This window comes from Hemiscyllium ocellatum, chromosome 1, assembly GCF_020745735.1.
Source record: "Hemiscyllium ocellatum isolate sHemOce1 chromosome 1, sHemOce1.pat.X.cur, whole genome shotgun sequence".
NCBI classification, from domain to species: domain Eukaryota; kingdom Metazoa; phylum Chordata; class Chondrichthyes; order Orectolobiformes; family Hemiscylliidae; genus Hemiscyllium; species Hemiscyllium ocellatum.
Genome location: NC_083401.1, coordinates 50,768,467 through 50,787,201, shown reverse-complemented (window position 1 = coordinate 50,787,201; position 18,735 = coordinate 50,768,467). Strand labels below are relative to the sequence as shown.

The following is an 18,735-nucleotide window of genomic DNA, read 5'->3' as shown; positions in this document are numbered from 1 at the left end:
GTCTGTTTCCATGCTTATAACTCTATGACTCCAAATAAACATGCTTTCTAGCATTTTACAGATTTTCTTCTGACCGATCTCAAAGAGAACAGTGCAGTCAGCTGGAAAGAGATTGTCATAACATCAGGCAGGATTTAATCAAATCCCTAGAAGCTGATCTTATGAAAGTACATAAGATTATTAGAAGTTAAAAAAAAGTTGAGAATAAAAATGGTTTAAATTAAACTGTGGGAGTACAATTTGGAAACATAGGTTCACTTTTGGGCTGATGTCAGGACATTTCCCTTGGAGTCATAGAGATATACAGCACAGAAACATCGCCTTCGATCCAACTCGTCCATGCTGACCAGATATCCTAATCTAATTAAGTTCCATTTGCCAGCACTTGGCCCATATCCTTCTAAACTCTTCCGATTCATATATCCATCCAGATGGCTTTTATATGCTGTACTTGTATCAGTCTCCACCATTTCCTCTGGCAGATCATTCCACGCATCACCCTCTACCCCTTAGTTCTCTTTCATATCTTTCCCCTCTCACCCTGAACCTATACCTTTTAGTTCTGGACTAGCCCATCCCAGGGAAAAGACCTTGTCTGTTTACCCTAACCATGCCTCTCATGATTTTATAAAGCTCTGTAAGGTAATCTCTCAGCTTCAGACTCTCCAGGGAAAACAGCCCCACTCTAATCAGCATCTCCCTATCGCTCAAATCCTTTAACCCTGGCAACATCCTTGTAAATCTTTTCTGAACCCTTTCAAGTTTCACAACATCTTTCCAATAAGGTGAGCTAGGACTATATTCAAATGAATTTACAATATATGTTATGATATGACTTCAATATTTCATACCAATGTTGTATTTTTAAAATGAATTAACGAAGTGGGAAATTCATGTGAAGATATAATAACAGTTCAGAAAATGTGAATTAGGAGAAATTGCTGAAGTAGACTGGGTAGAAATAAATAAGGTGACAAAATTATATGCAGTAATTGCTTTCATTTAGTATTATACTGTTTTAAGGTATAAAAATCTGAAGTTAATTTATAGGATATGAAAAAATGAATATTGAGACATGATTAGGGGGATGTGACCAACCCTTGGTCAAGGAGTGAGTTTTAATGAGAGACTTATTAAAAGCACAGGGAAGTGAAGAGCTTGAACACAGAATTATAGGTTAGGAGGACAGGATGGTTGAATGGTGGGAGCAGAGTGGGGGGGAGTAGAAGGAATAGAGGATATTGCAATCAGAGATAACTTAGATATAATGAGAAGCAGGACATATATGTTCAAATCTTTGAGAGCAAGTCATGAGTATTTTACGTCAGTGTTCACTGTAGACAAAGACATGGAAAGTATGGAGTGTGGGGAAATAGATGCTGATATCTTGAAAAATGTTTATATTACAGAGGAAGAGGTGCTGGATGTCTTGGAACACACAAAAGTAGACAAATCCCCAGACTGGGAAGTTAGGGAAGTGATTGCTGGGCCCCTTGCTGAGATATTTGTATCATCAATAGTCACAGGTGAGGTGCTGGAAGACTGGAGGTTGGCTAACGTGGTGCCACTATTTAGGAAAGGTGGTAAGGAAAAGCCAGGGAACTATAGACCGGTGAGCCTGATACTGGTGTTGGGCAAGTTGCAGGAGGGAATCCTGAAGGACAGAATTTACATATATTTGGAAAAACAAGGACTGATTAGCGATAGTCAACATGGTTTTCTGCATGGGAGGTCATGTCTCATGAACTTCATTGAGTTTTTTGAAGAAGTAACAAAGAGGATTGATAAGGGCAGAGCAGTAGACATAGGAAAGAATGAACAATGCACAAACCAAATCTTCAGTCAGATTTACAAACCCTTAAGAATCAATTGCAAACTATATTAGGGATAATTAAAATGCCTTTTGGATGCAGTTTATGGTCCTGTGTTGACCTAAACATCTTAATTGTATGTATATCCCACCTTAATGACCTTGGGATATTCCAAGGCATCTTATGGTCAATTATACAGGTTTTAAGCAAAGTCACTGTTCTGTAGAAAATGTGATAGCCAATTTAGACACAGAAGACTCCCAAAAACTAAATCCCCAAGGTGATTATAATCACTTTTTTAGGGGTGTTTTGGAAGGTGAACATCAGCCAAGACACTGGGTATAACTTCAATGCTCTTGCAATAATGTCATATAATCTTTACATAGCACCTGAGAGAGCAGAGGGTTATGTGTCATCTGAAAGGTGGGACCCCCACTAGTTGGTATTTTATCAGGCACTGTGCTTGAGTATCAGATATTTAATGCTGAAGTCTCTGGAATGAGCCTTGAACTCTCAACTTTTTGTCTGTCTAGATTAGAGTGCTACCAATTTTCTCAAAACCTAATTATTGTGGATGCTGGAAATGCAAAATATAAAGAGAAAATACTGGAATTATGCAACAGACCAGGTAGCATTAGTGAAGAGAAATAAAGTTCAGATTTGAGGGGGAGGAGGTTTAGAACTGAACTTTGAAGGATTGGGTAGATCTGTAACTGGATAAAGTGAGGACTGTAGATGCTGGAGAGTCAGAGCCGAAAACTGTGGCACTGTAAAAGCACAGCAGGTCAGGCAACATCCAGGGAGCAGGAGAGGCGACATTTCAGGCATAAGCCTCTCATCAGGAATTTGGAAGGGGAATGGAGCTGAGAGATAAATATGGGGGTGGGGCTGGGGGAAAATAGCTGGGAAGGCGATAGGTAGATGAAGGTGGAGGTGATTGTGATAGGAAGGTGAGGAGGGGGGAGCGGATAGGTGGGAAGGAAGATGGCCAGGTGGGACAGATCAAGAGGGCAGTGCTGAGCTGGAGGGTTGGATCTGGGGTGAGGTCGAGGGGAGGAGAGATTGAAAACAGGTGAAGTCGATGTTGATGCTGTGTGGTTGGAGGATCCCAAGGCGGAAGATGAGGTGTTCTTCTCCAGACGTCAGGTGGCTAGGATTTGGCGGTGGAGAAGGCCCAGGACTTGCATATCCTTGGTGGAGTGGGAGAGAGAGTTAAAGTTATTGGCCATAGGGTGGTGAGGTCATTTGGTGTGTGTGTGTGTCCCAGAGATGTTCTCTGAAACATTCTGCATTCTGTCTCCCCAATGTTTATTAGATTAGATTCCCTACATTATGGAAATAGGCTCTTTGGCCTAACACTGATCCTCCGAATAGTAACCCACCCAGACCCATTCCCCTACCCTATACTTACCCTTGACTATTGCACCTAACACTATAGGCAATTTACCATGGTCAATTCACCTGACCTGCACACCTTTGGATTGTGGGAGGAAACCAGAGCATCCGGGGGAAACCCACACAGAGGCAAGGAGAATGTGCAAACTCGACACAGACAGTCACCCGAAGGTGGAATCAAACCTGGGTCCCTGGCATTATGAGGCAGCAGTGCTAACCACTGAGCCACCATGCCACCCTATGTGTCGGAGACAGCATAGAGCGCAATGGATACACTAGATGAGGTGGGTGGATGTGTAGGAATATCTCCAGTGGATTTGAAATGATCCATTAGGGCCTTAGACAGAGGTGAGGGGGGAGATGTGTGTCCAGGTTTTACACCTCCTGCAAAAGAAGTTGCCGGGTGTGGAGGGTATATTGGAGAGGGGCATGGACCTCACGAGGGAATCACGGAGGGAATGTTCTCTTTGGGCGCAGGCAGGGCTAGGGAGGGAAATATATCTCTGGTGGTGAGGTCTGACTGAAGGTGTGGAAATGGCAGAGGATAATGTGCTGTATCCAAAGTTTCGTGAGGTGGAAGGTGAGGACCAGGGAGTTCTATCCTTGTTGCAGTTTGAAGTGTGGGATTTGAAGGCGGAGGTGTGGGAAATGGAGGAGATGTGCTGGAGAGCATTGCTGATCACGTGGGAGGGGAAATTGCGGTCCTTGAAATAGGAGGACATCTGCGATGTCCTTGAGTGGAATTGCTCCTCCTGGGAGCAGATACAGCGAAGGTCAAGGAATAGGGTGTAAGAGATCACGTTTTTACAGGACGGGAGATTAGGAGGAGGTATATTCGAGGTAGCTGCTACTTTAGATCTGTAACAGGTCATGTTGGTACAGCAGAGTGGAATCATTTGCTGAGGATAAAAAATGACATGTGCAATGCTCTCATGTGGAAAACAAAGTTCTGAGAGTGGAACACTGGATTTTTGGTTAGTTAGGATGATTTGGATTCCTGACCCCATTTCTGGACTTGCAATTTTCACCAGGGCCCCTGTTGAAATGCACTGCCTGGGAGGGAGTAAAGATGAAAAAAACTCATGACTTTCAAAAAGTACATGGATAAACACTTGAAGTGTCATATGTCTTGTTCTGCCCACAAGCCCAGACCCTGCACTCTTAAACTGACTGCCTCAATAGCGAGGATAGGCATGTCTTTCTCCACCACAATTTTCCATGGCATCGAACCAGTGCTAAAGGACTTGTGCTTCACAGCAGCATAGAGGCATCATGAACCATAGTCTGCATGAGAGAACATCTTTTCAAATTTAGGTTCAAAAGGTCCTCTTCATAACTCTTATTGCTAAGTTATGCCCATCTACCTAGTCCCATGTCTCCTCCTTCCCCCATGTCAAAGCACTTTATATTCAATTAAAGAATTTTAAAGAATAGTCACTTTTTTTTTAAGAAGTGTGAAAGCTAATTTGCACAAAACAGACACCCAGAAAGGCCAAGTTGATTGTAACTGCATTTTCTTTAGTGATTTTATGCAAGACGAATATTAATCAGGACACTGGGTATAACTTCTCTGAACTTGAAATAATGTCATCAAATCTTGACATACACATTTATATTCATTTGTTGCTTTCCATATATTACAAGCCAATAAAAGTTTCCAGATCATTTTAAAATAGCAATCGCGGAAACTACAAGTAATTGAACACCTTTAGCCTTGTCTAAGTAAACATCGTTCAAATAAATGCACAGATCAGAAAGCACAAATTCGAACAATGTTTTCTCTCAGCATCTCAGCCAAGTTTCTTCTTATATTATTATCAACAAAGTATGTTGCTTCTAAAGAGTTTACATTTGTGACAATTGGATATGGAAGTGGCATAGCTTTGCGTGTGGAGTCATGAGAGACTATTGGCCATGGGTGGGGCATACCCTGGCATCTGGGACTTAAGGAACCATCCAATTCATATGAAGGAGGATAGCTTGGCAGAGGTGGCACAAAGGGCCTCACTTTCAGTGGGTGGAGGGATATGGACCATGAGGAGATGGGGGATATGAGGGATAATGGCTAAAGGACATCTTTTTTAAGGATTTTTAAAAATTATAACTGGGATGATGCTTCATTAAGGCAATTCTTTTAAACAGCCTGTCCCAACACTTGGCTGAGACAGAAACAGAGTTAACAATTCAGGTTTGTGTCCTTTCATCCAGAATCAGTGTTTTGATGAAAAGGCATTTATCTGAAATTTAGATTAGATTACTTACAGTGTAGAAACAGGCCCTTCAGCCCAACAAGTCCACACCAACCCTCCGAAGAGCAACCCATCTCCCTTCTCATCTAACACTACCGGCAATTTAGCATGGCCAATTCACCTAACCTGCACATTTTTGGACTGTGGGAGGAAACCAGAGCATCCCGAGGAAGCCCACACAAACACGGGGAGAATGTACAAACTCCACACAGACAGTGCCTGAGGTGGGAATTGAACCCAGGTCCCTGGCGCTGTGAAGCAGCAGTGCTAACCACTGTGCCACCATGGTCTATTTTGCTTTCCATAGAAGCAATGGGACTTGCTTAACACCACCAGTAATTTCTGTTTTTAATTTCAGATTTCCTGGATCCAAAGAAATGTTCTTTTGTCTCTGTGTAAAATGGCAAGGTATATTATGATTGTTCAGCCTAATCATAATCTCTGTTAAAGATAGATAGTTGCAATCATGTAGTACATATCAAGATGCTAGGACATTCAGAAGTGATTTGCAGCACTTCATACAATAACGCAGCACACGAGGCATCCACGTGCTGCAACATGACTGTGTCAGCTCTTTGAAAGAGTTATTCCCAATTCCCCCTCTTTCCCTATAGCCATGTAAATTTTTTTTCCCTTTCAAGTATTTATCTGATTCCCTATTGAAAGTTGGTATGCTTTCACCTGATTTTCAGACATTCATTCTACTTCATTAGCAAACTGTTACACAGCAGTGAAACTCGACATGGGTTTAACCCTATTAATACTGAATGACAGTTTGAACTTGCAACTGTATTAACTGACAGAAAGATGTTTTCGTCGGCATTATCTCTGGGTCTTTTGACAATTATTTAAGTCTGTGTCCCTTCTGCTACTAGTAAAAACAGTTCCTCATTATTTACTTCACAAAATCTTTAATAATTTTGATTGTCTGTTAGAATCATACATTGTTTACAAAATGAGACCATTTCATCATGTTTGTGCAAGCGGAATTCATTTGGTTTAACTGTCTTGCCTTTTCCCCAAGTTCTCCAAATTATCTAATTCCCTTTTCAAATCCTCAATTGAATTATATCTTATATTAAAAACCATGATTTGAGGGATGTGCTGGAAAAGTCAGCATTTGCGGCTCCTCCCTCATTGCCATTGAACTGGGTAGCTTGCAATGTTAGCTGTCAAGGCTGTTTAGAATTAACCATATTGTGGTCAGTCTGGACTCACATGTGGGAGTAAGGATGGCTGTTTTCCTTACCTAAAGGACATTAGTGAATTAGATGACTTTTTACAACAATGAATCATGATTTCATGGTGAACATTACTGCAACAATTCCAGAATAGAACTTGGTCTGGATTGCTAGTCCAATGATATTACAGCCATGCTCCAGTCTCCCTGCACCATAATTCCAGGCAATGCATTCCTGATCTGAACCGTACACTTTTAAAAGAAATGTGTTGCTGTTGTTTCTTTTAGCAATCATTTAAATTGGTACCTTCTGGTTATTGATCATTCTGCCAATGGAAACAGTTTCTCCCTGACTTATTTCCCTACAGTCCTCATGATTTTGAATACCTCCATTAAAACTTCTGTGAAACGTCTCGAAAAAGAACAATATCACTTTCTGTAATCCATCAATGTAGCTCAATTTCCTCATCACTGGAACCTTCCCCATGAACCTTTTCCTCTCTAATGTGTTTGCATCTTCCACAAAGTGTGGTACCTGCAACAGGACACAGAGCTTAATTTGAGGCTAAACCAGTGACTTACACCGTGTTAACATACTATTCTTGCTTGTCCCAGGATCCCACATCCCATCCTCAACTTGAGTGGGAACCGTCAATTATTGGTGCTCTTATACCTTTAGGTCCCACTGTTCCTGCAACCTCTTTTGAAAATTAACACCTACATCTTCAATTAAGACCCCAGTCCGAAGCATAGTGAGGCAACATGCCAGATATAGTTGTCCAATGGTGCCCCTTCGAAGCTCGGGTGTTGCTGACTGCCCTCATCACCACCAGCATTATCCTTTTCCTTTGATGCTCTACCATCTACTTCCATCTGCATCCCAGCATGCTGTTTCCAATTCCCACAATTAGGTTCCTCAGCCTCTCTCCGGCAGCAGTGACCCCAGATAACACCTGTTTGACCTTTAGTGGATGGTTCCCAGGACTAATTTTTTTAAAATTTGATTTGATTTGTTATTGTCACATGAACCCCAATACACTGAGGAGTTTTATTTGTGTGCAGTACAGGCAGATCATGCGAGACAACGTGCATAAGGGTAATAGAACAGAGCGAGACATTTAATGTTACAGCTGCAGAGAATGTGCACAGAGAATGAGGTCAACATTAAATTGAAATTTGAGAGGGCCATTCAGCAGTCACATAACAGTGGTGAAGAAGCTGTTCTTAAATCATTTGGTACCCTCTGACTGAAGGGCATCTCCCTTGACTTGACTGAGGACTACTCCCCATGGAATTGTGACAGGGTCATTTAGTTGAAGCAGATGCAGTGTGTTATCCACATTAGCTGCTGACACATTGGGATGTGAGATTGTGACATTGCTGTACATCACCATGTAATGTGTTCATTCCTGAACCAAGAGGCCTGTGTTCAAGTCCCACCTGCTCCAGAGGTGTGTAATAACATCTCTGAACAGATTGATTAGAAAAATAGGTCACATACGAGAAAAGTAAGTGACATACCTTAGGAGTCCTGTGATGTAATGATCGTGTCCCTGCCAGGTTCAAGACACATCTGCTGAAGAGATGTTTAATAATGTCTCTGTTTGAGTTGAATAGAAAATATCTAAGCAAAGTTTCTTGAACCTGGAACCATTCTCATGCTCTGTGGAGCCTCTTTAATGCCTCCACATCTTTCCCATAGTGTGGTGTGCGCACCAATGAAGGACAAAACAGTGTTTTATAAATCTTGACAATAATTACCTGGTTTTTGTACACTGTGGTGTGAATTTTGTTCTGGGCTTCAGAATGCCAGTGGTGCACACTACAACTGGTGGGACTGACAAGTGTCCAAATCCTACCCAACATCATTCCTCGAATGGTGAGCTCAGAAACTTCCCCATTACTGAGAGAGGGATCAAGTTAGTAAAACAACATGGTGGCTTGGTGGTTAACACTACTGTTTCACAATACGAGGGATCTGGGTTCGAATCTCAGGCGCTTGTGCAGCGGGACATGGGTGTCCTTGTGTATTAATAACAAAAAGTTGCTTTACAAAAGCAGCAGGTAATCAAGTAGGCAAATGGAATATTGTCCTTTGTTGCTAGAAGGATAAAGTTTAAAAATAGGGAGGTTATGCTGCAGTTGTATAAGGTGCTGGTGAGGGCACACCTGGAGTACTACATGAGGTATGTGTGGAGTTTGTACATTCTCACTGTGTCTTTGTGGGTTTTCTCTGGGTTTCCTCCCACACTCCAAAGATGTTCAGGTTAGATGGATTGGCCATGCTAAATTATCGATAGTGTCCAAAAATGAGTAGATTAAGTGTGTGTGCCACAGGAAATGCAGTTTATAGGGATAGGGTAAGGAGTGGGTCTGGGTGAGAAACTGCTCGGAGGGTCGGTGTGGACTAGATGCGCCGCACGGTCTGCTCCTACACTGTAGGGATTCGAACTAGCACACAGTGATCAACCTCTAATCTGAATTATTTAATATAGCTATAACTGCTTGTTCCTGAAAGCATAAAAGACATGTAAATATTGAAATTTGATCGCCTCTATGACCAGTTTAAACCACTTTCTTTGTAAATTCTTCATAATATTGTAAGAGAACATTTCTAATGACAGTTAGATTGAGGAACACCTTTTGAATAATAGTACAAGTTTAGAGTGTGCCCTTCAGTTTTATAGCTGAACAAAGCTGAAAGTTAGTCTTCCACGTGAATCCCATGTGCGGCACAAAAGCACCAGCATAAATGAGCTATTACTTTGAAGCATTCAAGCTACTGGGAATGCAGCCCATGAATTTTAAAGGGTGAATAGAAATTTAAACAGATATGATAGCCCAAAGGATGATAAATGCTTGCAATAATCTGAAGACAAGGTAGAGATAAATGCATTAGAATTCATTTGCTATTAGTCTGCAGAGTGCGCTTTGATGGGCTACTGGCTTTTTATAAGCTTTGACTGTTGTCGTTTTCTTTGCACCAAATTAAATGTTATTAAACAATATCTTTTTTTATAATCAAATCTTCAGACAATACTTTCTTTCTCTGAAAGGAAGTTAAAATCACGAGTAAGCAGATTCCATAATTGTGCAATGTTTACAGCATTGTTTAAAGGAGATAATAGTCTCAAAATATACAGATCGTGGAAAGTTCAGTACATCACAAAGAGAAAGATTGGTTTAAATAAAAAATATATTTGTAATATAACAATCATCACTGAGAAAATATCAAACGTCTAATGTTTCCGCCATGGATATGGATTCATTTACAATTCCAATACTTGCCTTCTTACAGGGTTGTTGGACGCCTTAGTAATAATAAAACAGAAACATCATGACTTTCCCTGCTCTGCTAGCGCAATTCTAAGAGAAACTCAGCGGAAAACTTCCCATTCATTTAAATGAAGGATGAGAAATTAGACCAGGCTCATATTTCAGGCACAAAAGATATGCCTAAGCTTCCAATAGGGTGGAGGTGGCATGAGTGCTCCTTACATATCAGAAGTGCACTGTCTAAACCAGCAAAAGCAGGATCCAGTATCTGTCTCTTAAGTGGTACATTTTCTAATTTGCTATGGGACATGGGAATTGTTGGTTGGCCAACATTGATTTACCCGTCCCCACTTGCCTGAGGGAAGGTGGTGGTGAGCTGCCTTCTTGTACTGCTGCAGTCCATGTGTTATTCACTGACCCATCATATCCTTAGGGAGGGAATTCCAAGATTTTGACCCAGTGACAATGAAGGAACAGCGCTATGGTTCCAAGTAAAGATGGTGAGTGACTGGGAGAATAACTTGCAGGTGGCGATGTTCCCATACATCTCCAACCCTCGTCCTTTGATATTGTAGTGAACATGGGTTTGGAAGGTGCTGTCTAAGGATCTTTTGTGAATTTCTGCAGTGCATCGTTCAGACAAATTGCTACTACTGAGTTTCAGTGGTAGATGGAGTGCATGTTTGTGGATGTGATGCCAATCAAACAGGCTACTTTGTCCTGCATGGTGCCCAGCTTCTTAAGTGCGATTAGAGCTGCACACATCCAGGCAAGTGGGGAGTATTCCATCACATTCTTGACATATCCCTTGTACATAGCCTTTAGGGAACCAGGAAGTGTGTTACTCGCTGCACTATTCCAAGCCACTGACCTGCTGTTGTAGCCATGGTATTTATATGGTTAGTTTAGTCCAGTACCTGGTCAATGGTAACCACAAAGGTTTTGATAATATGGAAAATTAGTGTGGCAATATCGTTGAATGTCAAATTTTGATGGTGAGATTGTCTCCTGTTGGAGCAGGCCATTGCCATACATTCATGAGGTGAGAATGTGACTTGTTAATTATAAGCCAAAAAATCTGGATATTGTCTAGGTTTGGTTGCATTTGATCATGGAATGTTTCTGAGGAGTTATGAACGGAATGTTGTGCAACCATCAGCGAATATCCCCCTTCTGACCTTATGCTGGAAGGAAGATCAATGAAGAAGTAGCTGAAGATGGTGGTGCCCAAGACACTAATCTGAGGAACTCCTGAAGAGGTGTCCTGGAACTGGGATGACTGACAGTAACCACAGCCATCTTTCTATATGCTAAGCAAGACTCTAACAAGTGGAGAGTTTGTCCCCTTGACTATCCAGTGGCTAACCAACTCGAATGCCCATTGATTCCAGTTTTTCTTGGGCTTCTTGATGCGCCATTGGGTCAAGTGCAGCCTTAATGTTAAGGACTGTCATTCCCAACTGTCCTCTGGACTTGAGCTCTTTTGTCCATGTTTGAACCAATGCTGTACTGATTGACCCTGGTTCTAGATTAGAGTGGTGCTGGAAAAGCACAGCAGTTCAGGCAGCATCCGAGGAGCAGTAAAATCAACGTTTCGGGCAAAAGCCCTTCATTAGGAATACCTAATCTAGAATCTGGTTTCCAGCATCTGCAGTCCTTGTTTTTACCTGATTGACCCTGGTGGAACCCAAACTGAGCACCTTTGAGCACTGCTGAGGTTATTGCTGAGCAGGTGCTGTTTGATAGCACTGTTGATGATGCCTTCCATCACTTCACTGATAATGAAGAGTAGACTGATTGGAAGAAATTGACTGGGTTTAATTTGTCTTGTGTTTAGATTACAGGACATACCTGGTCAATTTTCCACATTGTCAGGCAGATGCAAGAATGTTTGCTAAACTGGAACAGTTTGGCTAGATGTGCAGCAAATTCTGGATCATGTAACTTATCCAGAATATTGTCAGGGCCCTTAGCTTTTGCAGTGTCTAGTGCCTCCAGCTATTTCCTGAGTAATATTGAATTATGTGGAGTAATTTTGAATTGACTGGAGACTGTTATCTGTGATGCTGGAGACCTCCAGAGGAGGTCAAGTTGGAATCAGCCACTCGACACTTCTGGCCGAAAATTGCTGCAGATGCTTCAATCTTACCTTTTGCACTGATTTGCTGGGATTTCCAATCATTGAGGATAAGGGCATTTATGGAGCCTCTTCTTCAAGTGAGTTGCTGGATTGTCCATCACCATTCACCACTGGATGTGGAAGGACTGCTGAAGTTAAATCTGATCTGTTAGTTGTGCTTAGCTCTGTCTGTCATTTGCTGCTTATGCTGTTTGACATGTCTAAAGTCCAAGTTTATAGCTTTACCCAGTCAGCACTTCATTTTCAAGTATGCCTGGTGTATTCTTGACATGCCCTCAGACTCTTCATTGTACCAGGGTTAATCCCATGCTTGATGGTAATGGTTGAGTGGAGATATGCTGAGCAATGTGGCTGTAGATTGTGTTGGAGTAAAATGTTGACACTCCTGATGGTCCATTGGGCATCTTGAGTTCCTAGATCTGTTCAAATTTAGTTTTCAGGATGATGATTGTTCCTCAATACACAGTTCTTCCTTCTCCTCCGCTCTGGAGAAAATCGTTGAGGGTCGAAAGAGGTTGGGCAAAGATCATAGTTTGTAAAGAAAAAACACAGACCTGACTATTTAATACAGTGATATACCAGTGTGAGTTTTATTGTGATGACTTGGAGGTATTGCCGTTCCCATTATATAGCCTCATTCAAAGGCACAGCAGCCCTTTGTCAGATATCATCTTACATGTCTTGGGCAGACTGAAAATGTTAGTATTTATTAAATAGAATTTTCACAGAGGTAGTTGAAGTATTTTCCTTCTTTGCTTTCTGCTGAGTGTTGGGTTAAAGTCAGGAATTTACTTAGTACCAGGAGCAGCCTCGAGTGAAAGCCAATTTAACACAAGTTGAAGTGTAGTCAAGGTCATCTATAAATTATCCAAATGTATCAAACAAGCAGAGGATTGCTTATGTGTGTTTCCTTTTGTGTGATTTTTTTTCTTTGTACAGATTCTGATAATAATATCCTGCAGCCAGAGAGACAAAGAGAGAGATGGGAAGAGAGTCATAGGAAAGGCCGCAGAATCTCCCAGAGATCGATCAGCAAGGAGCGATGGGTTGAAACGTTAGTAGTTGCTGACACCAAAATGATAGAGTATCATGGCAGTGAAAATGTGCAGTCATACATCTTTACCATTATAAATATGGTAAGATTAATTCAATTTTTATATCCTTTTCTGAATAAAAAATTACTGAATATACTGATAACATTGAATGCAACATTCCATTAAGCAGTAATTATTCAGGCCCATTCTGACATTTATTTCTTATACTGACCTCCTTGAATTGTCTAGTATTTGTATTTTTCTGATGGGTGGCCATGTCAATAGAAATACAATTTGACGTTTATGGCTTCTCAAAGGTAAGTTAGCATTTTGTTGTAAAACCTCCCAAAATTGTAGGTAATAGACCTCAATTTAAAAGGTGAAAACAAAAAAATGCTGGAAATCAAGACCAAGAGTCATCTGGCCTCGAAATGTAGTTTGCTCTCTCCCCATGGATGCTGCCTCACCCGCTGTGGTTTTCAGTACAGATTCCAGCATCTGCAGTAATTTGTTCCTCAATTTACAAGGTATTGCCCTGTTTATATGTCCAGAATTCTGAGAGCTCAGTAGCAGGAGCAATGAGAAGTTATTTTAGTAAGGTCCTTAGCTTGTCTTTAGATCTCCAGTTTTTTTCTTCTCTTTTCTTTTTTTAAAATAGGTGTCTCAGTATAAGATTGGTTTGGTAATTTTTTGTAAAATTTAGTAAAATGCAAAAAGCAGGGATTCCAGATTTATTAATTTATAAATTGAATCAGATTTGGTAGCGATCATACTATGGGTGATATGTTACTGATACAATACATGGAAGGTGCTGTCCACACCATATACTATATATCCAGAGTCAATGTTTGCAGATCAAGCAACTTCAGATCAGAGTTGAGGAGCTGGGGTCTGAACTTGGACATGGTCCCACATATTGCCTGGGAACTTGCCTCCAGAGGGCAGGTGACACAGCTTATAAGAGGCAATTCAAAACTGATCTGTCATCAGGGAAAGGAGAGTGTCAGTGAAGGTGAACTTGTAAGACGACTGAGAGGATATGATTGAGGAAACGTGGATCCTGAAATTGTTCAACATTTACGAAGTTCTTGCAAGCTGTATGAATGAGAGTGGGGACTGCAGGGAGGGTGAGCGAACTTACCTCTGTCCTGTGGTCAGTTCAGGTTGGGGGAGGAAATATGCATGGAGAAGTGGGAGGGGTCAGGACAATGAGAGGAAGCAATACTGTACTGTGCAATGGAACGCTGAACATTGTGATGCCTGCCTGTGCCTGGGTTAAGGATACTTCCTCAAGATTAGAAAAGAACTAGAAAAGAAAAGGTAGAAGACAGAGGGTGGTGGTGGAGGGTTGTTTTTCAAACTGGAGGCCTGTGACCACCGAAGTGTTGCAAGGATCGGTGCTGGGTCCTCTACTTTTTGTCGTTTACATAAATGTTTGGATGCAAGAATAAGAAGTATGGTTAGTAAGTTTGCAGATGACCCCAAAATTGGAGGTGGAATCGACAGCGAAGAAGGTTACCTCAGATTACAACAGGATCTTGATCAGATGGGCCAATGGGCTGAGAAGTGGCAGATGGAGTTTAATTCAGATAAATGTGAGGTGCTGCATTTTGGGAAAGCAAATCTTAGCATGACTTATACACTTAATGGTAATGTCCTAGGGAGTGTTGCTGAACAAAGAGAACTTGGAGTATAGGTTCATAGCTCTTTGAAAGTGGAGTCTCAGGTAGATAGGATAGTGAAGAAGGTATGCTTTCTTTTATTGGTCAGAGTATTGAATACAGGAGTTGGCAGGTCATGTTGCGGCTGTACAGGACATTGGTTAGGCCACTGTTGGAATATTGCGTGCAATTCTGGTCTCCTTCCTACCAGAAAGTTGTTGTGAGACCTGAAAGGGTTCAGAAAAGATTTACAAGGATGATGCCAGGTTTGGAAGATTTAAGCTATAGGGAGAGGATGAACATGCAGGGGCTGTTTTCTCTGGAGCATAGGCAGCTGAGGAGTGACCTTATAGAGGTTTACAAAATTGTGAGGGGCATGCATAGGGTAAATAGACAAAGTCTTTTCCCTGGGGTCGGGGAGTCCAGAACTAGAGGGCATAGGTTTAGGATGAGAGGGGAAAGATATAAAAGAGACCTAAGGGGCAACGTTTTCACACAGAGGGTGATATGTATATGGAATGAGCTGCCAGAGGATGTGGTGGAGGCAGGTACAAAAAATTATGAATCTATGACTCTATAGAGTCATAGAGATGTACAGCATGGAAACAGACCCTTTGGTTCAACCCGTCCATGCCAACCAGAAATCCCAACCCAATGTAGTCCCACTTGCCAGCACCAGGCTGATATCCCTCCAAATCCTTCCTATTCATATACCTAAGTATAACTTGAAGAGAGAGAGGGGAGGAATCCAATTGTCATCCGTGTGGGTACTAATAACTCAGGAAGGTGGTCCTGCTGAAAGATTTTGAATAGTTTGGAGATAAATTAGAAAGTTGAACCTCCAAGGATAGTAATCTCTAGGTTACCACTTGATCCATGGACAAATTGGCACAGGGAAAATAAAGTCAAGGAATTCAATGCATGGTTTAAGAATTAGTATAGATGGCATTGGTTTCAGTTCACGGTGCATTGGTACCAGTTCTGGGATAGAAAGGAGCTGTTCTGATGGATGGGCCTCACTTGAACTGTTCCGAAGAAGGGTCATTGGACCCGAAACATTAAGTCTTCAGTTACTTATTCCTGTCCAAGATTAATTAATTGAATTGAAATCCCAACAACTGCTAGAGTGGCATTTAAACCAATGACCCAACCCAATGATATTACTATTGTACCACCCACAGTAACCTGCATTCATGGATGGCACCGTGGCACAGAGTGGCTGAGCACTGCTGCCTCACAACGCCAGGAACAGAGGTTCAATTCCACCCTTGGGTGACTGTCTATGTTGAGGTTGCACATTCTCCCCGTTTTTGTGTGGGTATCTTCTGCGTACTATGGTTTCCTCACACAATCCAAAAAACAAGGATGTTGCCAGGCTTGGAGGATTTGAAATTTATGGAGAGGCTGAATAGGCTGGAGCTGTTTTCCCTGAAGCGCGGATGCTGAGGGGTGACCTTGTAAAATTATGAGGGGCATGGATAGGATAAATAGACCAGGTCTTTTCCCTGGGGTCGGGGAGTCCAGAACTGGAGGACATAGATTTAGGGAGGGAGGAGAAAGGTGTAAAAGGGACCTAAAGGGCAACATTTTCACATACAAGGTGGTGTGTGTATGGAATGAACTGCCAGTGGAGGTTAGTACAATTACAGTATTTAAAAGGTATCTGGATGAGTTTATGAATAGGAAAGGTTTTGAGGAATATGGACCAAATACTGGCCAATGGGACTAGATTAGGTTAGGACACCTGGTTCGCATGGACGAGTTGGACCGAAGGGTCTGTTTCTCTGCTGTAATTCTCTATGACTCTAAGACTCTTGATTTCTCTTCACGGATGCTGCCAGGGCTGCTGAGCTTTTCCAGCAATTTCTATTTTTGTTTCCAATTTCCAGCTCCCGCAGTTCTTTCAGTTTTAACTTGAACAGTGTTCTAGTGAATCAAATGAGTATGGCTGTGGAAAGGCATAAAGAGTGCTTAGAGCGGCAAGCTTTTGGGAGAGGGTAAATATAGGCTTACGAAGCAAGAGGAGCTGTTTGGAACTAGAGTGGGGCAGAAAGGGGCAAAGTGTACAAAGTGAAAGAAAATGCCCTAAATAGAGTCAAAAAAATAAAAAAGAAGTGGTAACAAGCAAAATTACTGGCTTTTTTTTTGAATGCATCTAATATTTAAGTCAAAAGAATTGAATTAATGAAACAAGTACAGGTAAGTATGTTTGATTTTACATCCTTTACAGATGCATGATTACATGGAGATCAAAGCTGGGAACTAAATACTCAGGCATATGTGACATTTTGAAAGGACAGGGAGGAAGGAAAAAGTGGTGGGGTAGCATTGTCAGTACAGCATGGAATAAGTATGAGAGCAAGAAATAATTTTGGTTTGAAATCAATATGGGTGGAGGTAAGATATGACAAGAGGAAGGAGATATCAATGGGCCACCTAATAGTAGCTATAAAGTACAACTAAGATTAAATCTGGAGATAATAGAGGCATGTCTTAAAAGCAGTAAGTTAATGATGGGTGACTTTAATCTTTATGCAGACTGACAAAGTCAAATTGGCAGAGTTAGCCATGAAGTTGAATTCAGAGTGTGCGTTTGGAACAATTTCCTAGAACAATGCGGATGGATCTAACCAAGGATCAGATTATTTTAGATCTGTTAATATACAATGAGGCTGTTGTAATAAATGATGTCAAATTTTTTTTAAAAATCCCTCAGAAAGAACAGCCAGAAATAATAGAATTTGGTGTTCAGTTTGAGAGGGAGGGACTTGGAATGGAAATAACTGTGTAATGTTGAAATAAAGGTAATTAGGTAACAATGGAATTAGGGGAGAATTATTTCATGTGGACCGGGAAAGAGGATTAGCAGCAAAGATGGTTAAATAAAAATGGCAGACTTGTAAAAATATAGTTTGTGGCTTATAGCAAAGATATATCAAGTGAGAAAGAAAGATTCTAAGAAAGGACTCAACTGTGGTTAACCAGGATATTAAGACTAGCATCAAATTGAAAGAAAAGCATAACATGTTGCAAAGATTAATAGTCAATCAGAAGATGAGGTAAATTTTAACAACTAACAGAAGTCACTGAAGACAAATATTAAGAGGGAGACGATAAACTTGAGGGCAAACTTGCACATAATATCAAGGCTGACAGGAACAGCTTTTTTAAATATAAAAAAGGGAAGAGAGTGTTCAAAGTTAACATTGACCCCTTCGAGAATAAAGCTGGGGAAATAAAATTGAGGAACCAGGAAATGGTAGAGAAGTTAAATAAATACTTCACAGTAGAAGGCATGAATCTGATGTTGCTGAAAAAGCACAGCAGGTCAGGCAGCATCCAAGGATCATTCCTGATGAAGGGCTCCAGCCTGAAACATTGATTCTCCTCCTCCTCAGATGCTGCCTGACCTGCTGTGCTTTTCCAGCAACACACTCTCAACTCTGATCTCCAGCATCTGCTGACCTCACTGTCTACTAATCTGATGTTGTCATTCATCTCAAGTGGACTAAAATATAAAACAGGGACATATTTCTGAAGCTTTATAAGGCTCTGATCAGACCACATTTAGAATATTGTTAGCAAATTTGGGCCTCATACCCCAGGAAGGATACATTGGTCCTGGAGCATGTCCATAGGAGGTTCACGAGAATAATTCTAGGAATGAAAGGCTTAACATATGAGGAACGTTTGAGAACTCTGGAGCTATACTCAATGGAATTTAGAAGGATGGGGTGGGGGGGGATCTGATTGAAACTTACAGAATACTGAACGACCTGGACAGAGTGGACGTTGAGGAGATGTTTCCATTGGCAGGAGAGATGAAGACTCGAGGGCACAACCTTAGAGTAAAGGGAATACCCTTTAGAAAGGAGATAAGGGGGAACTTCTTTAGTCAGACAGTAGTGAATCTGTGGAATTCTGTGCCATAGAAGGCTATGCAGGTCATTGAGTAGATAGATAAGTTCTTGATTGCCATGGGATCCAGG

General features: G+C 41.3%; 1 protein-coding gene across 2 annotated transcripts in view; it reads left to right on the top strand.

Moving 5' to 3' along the window:
• LOC132834687 (A disintegrin and metalloproteinase with thrombospondin motifs 12-like) overlaps positions 1-18,735 on the top strand; it is a 547,736-nt gene that overhangs the window by 209,092 nt on the left and 319,909 nt on the right. For both annotated transcript variants that reach the window (XM_060853764.1, XM_060853682.1), the window contains exon 4: positions 12,991-13,187. In XM_060853764.1, the coding sequence (XP_060709747.1) occupies positions 12,991-13,187 (197 nt within the window). The remainder of the gene's footprint in view (positions 1-12,990; positions 13,188-18,735) is intronic.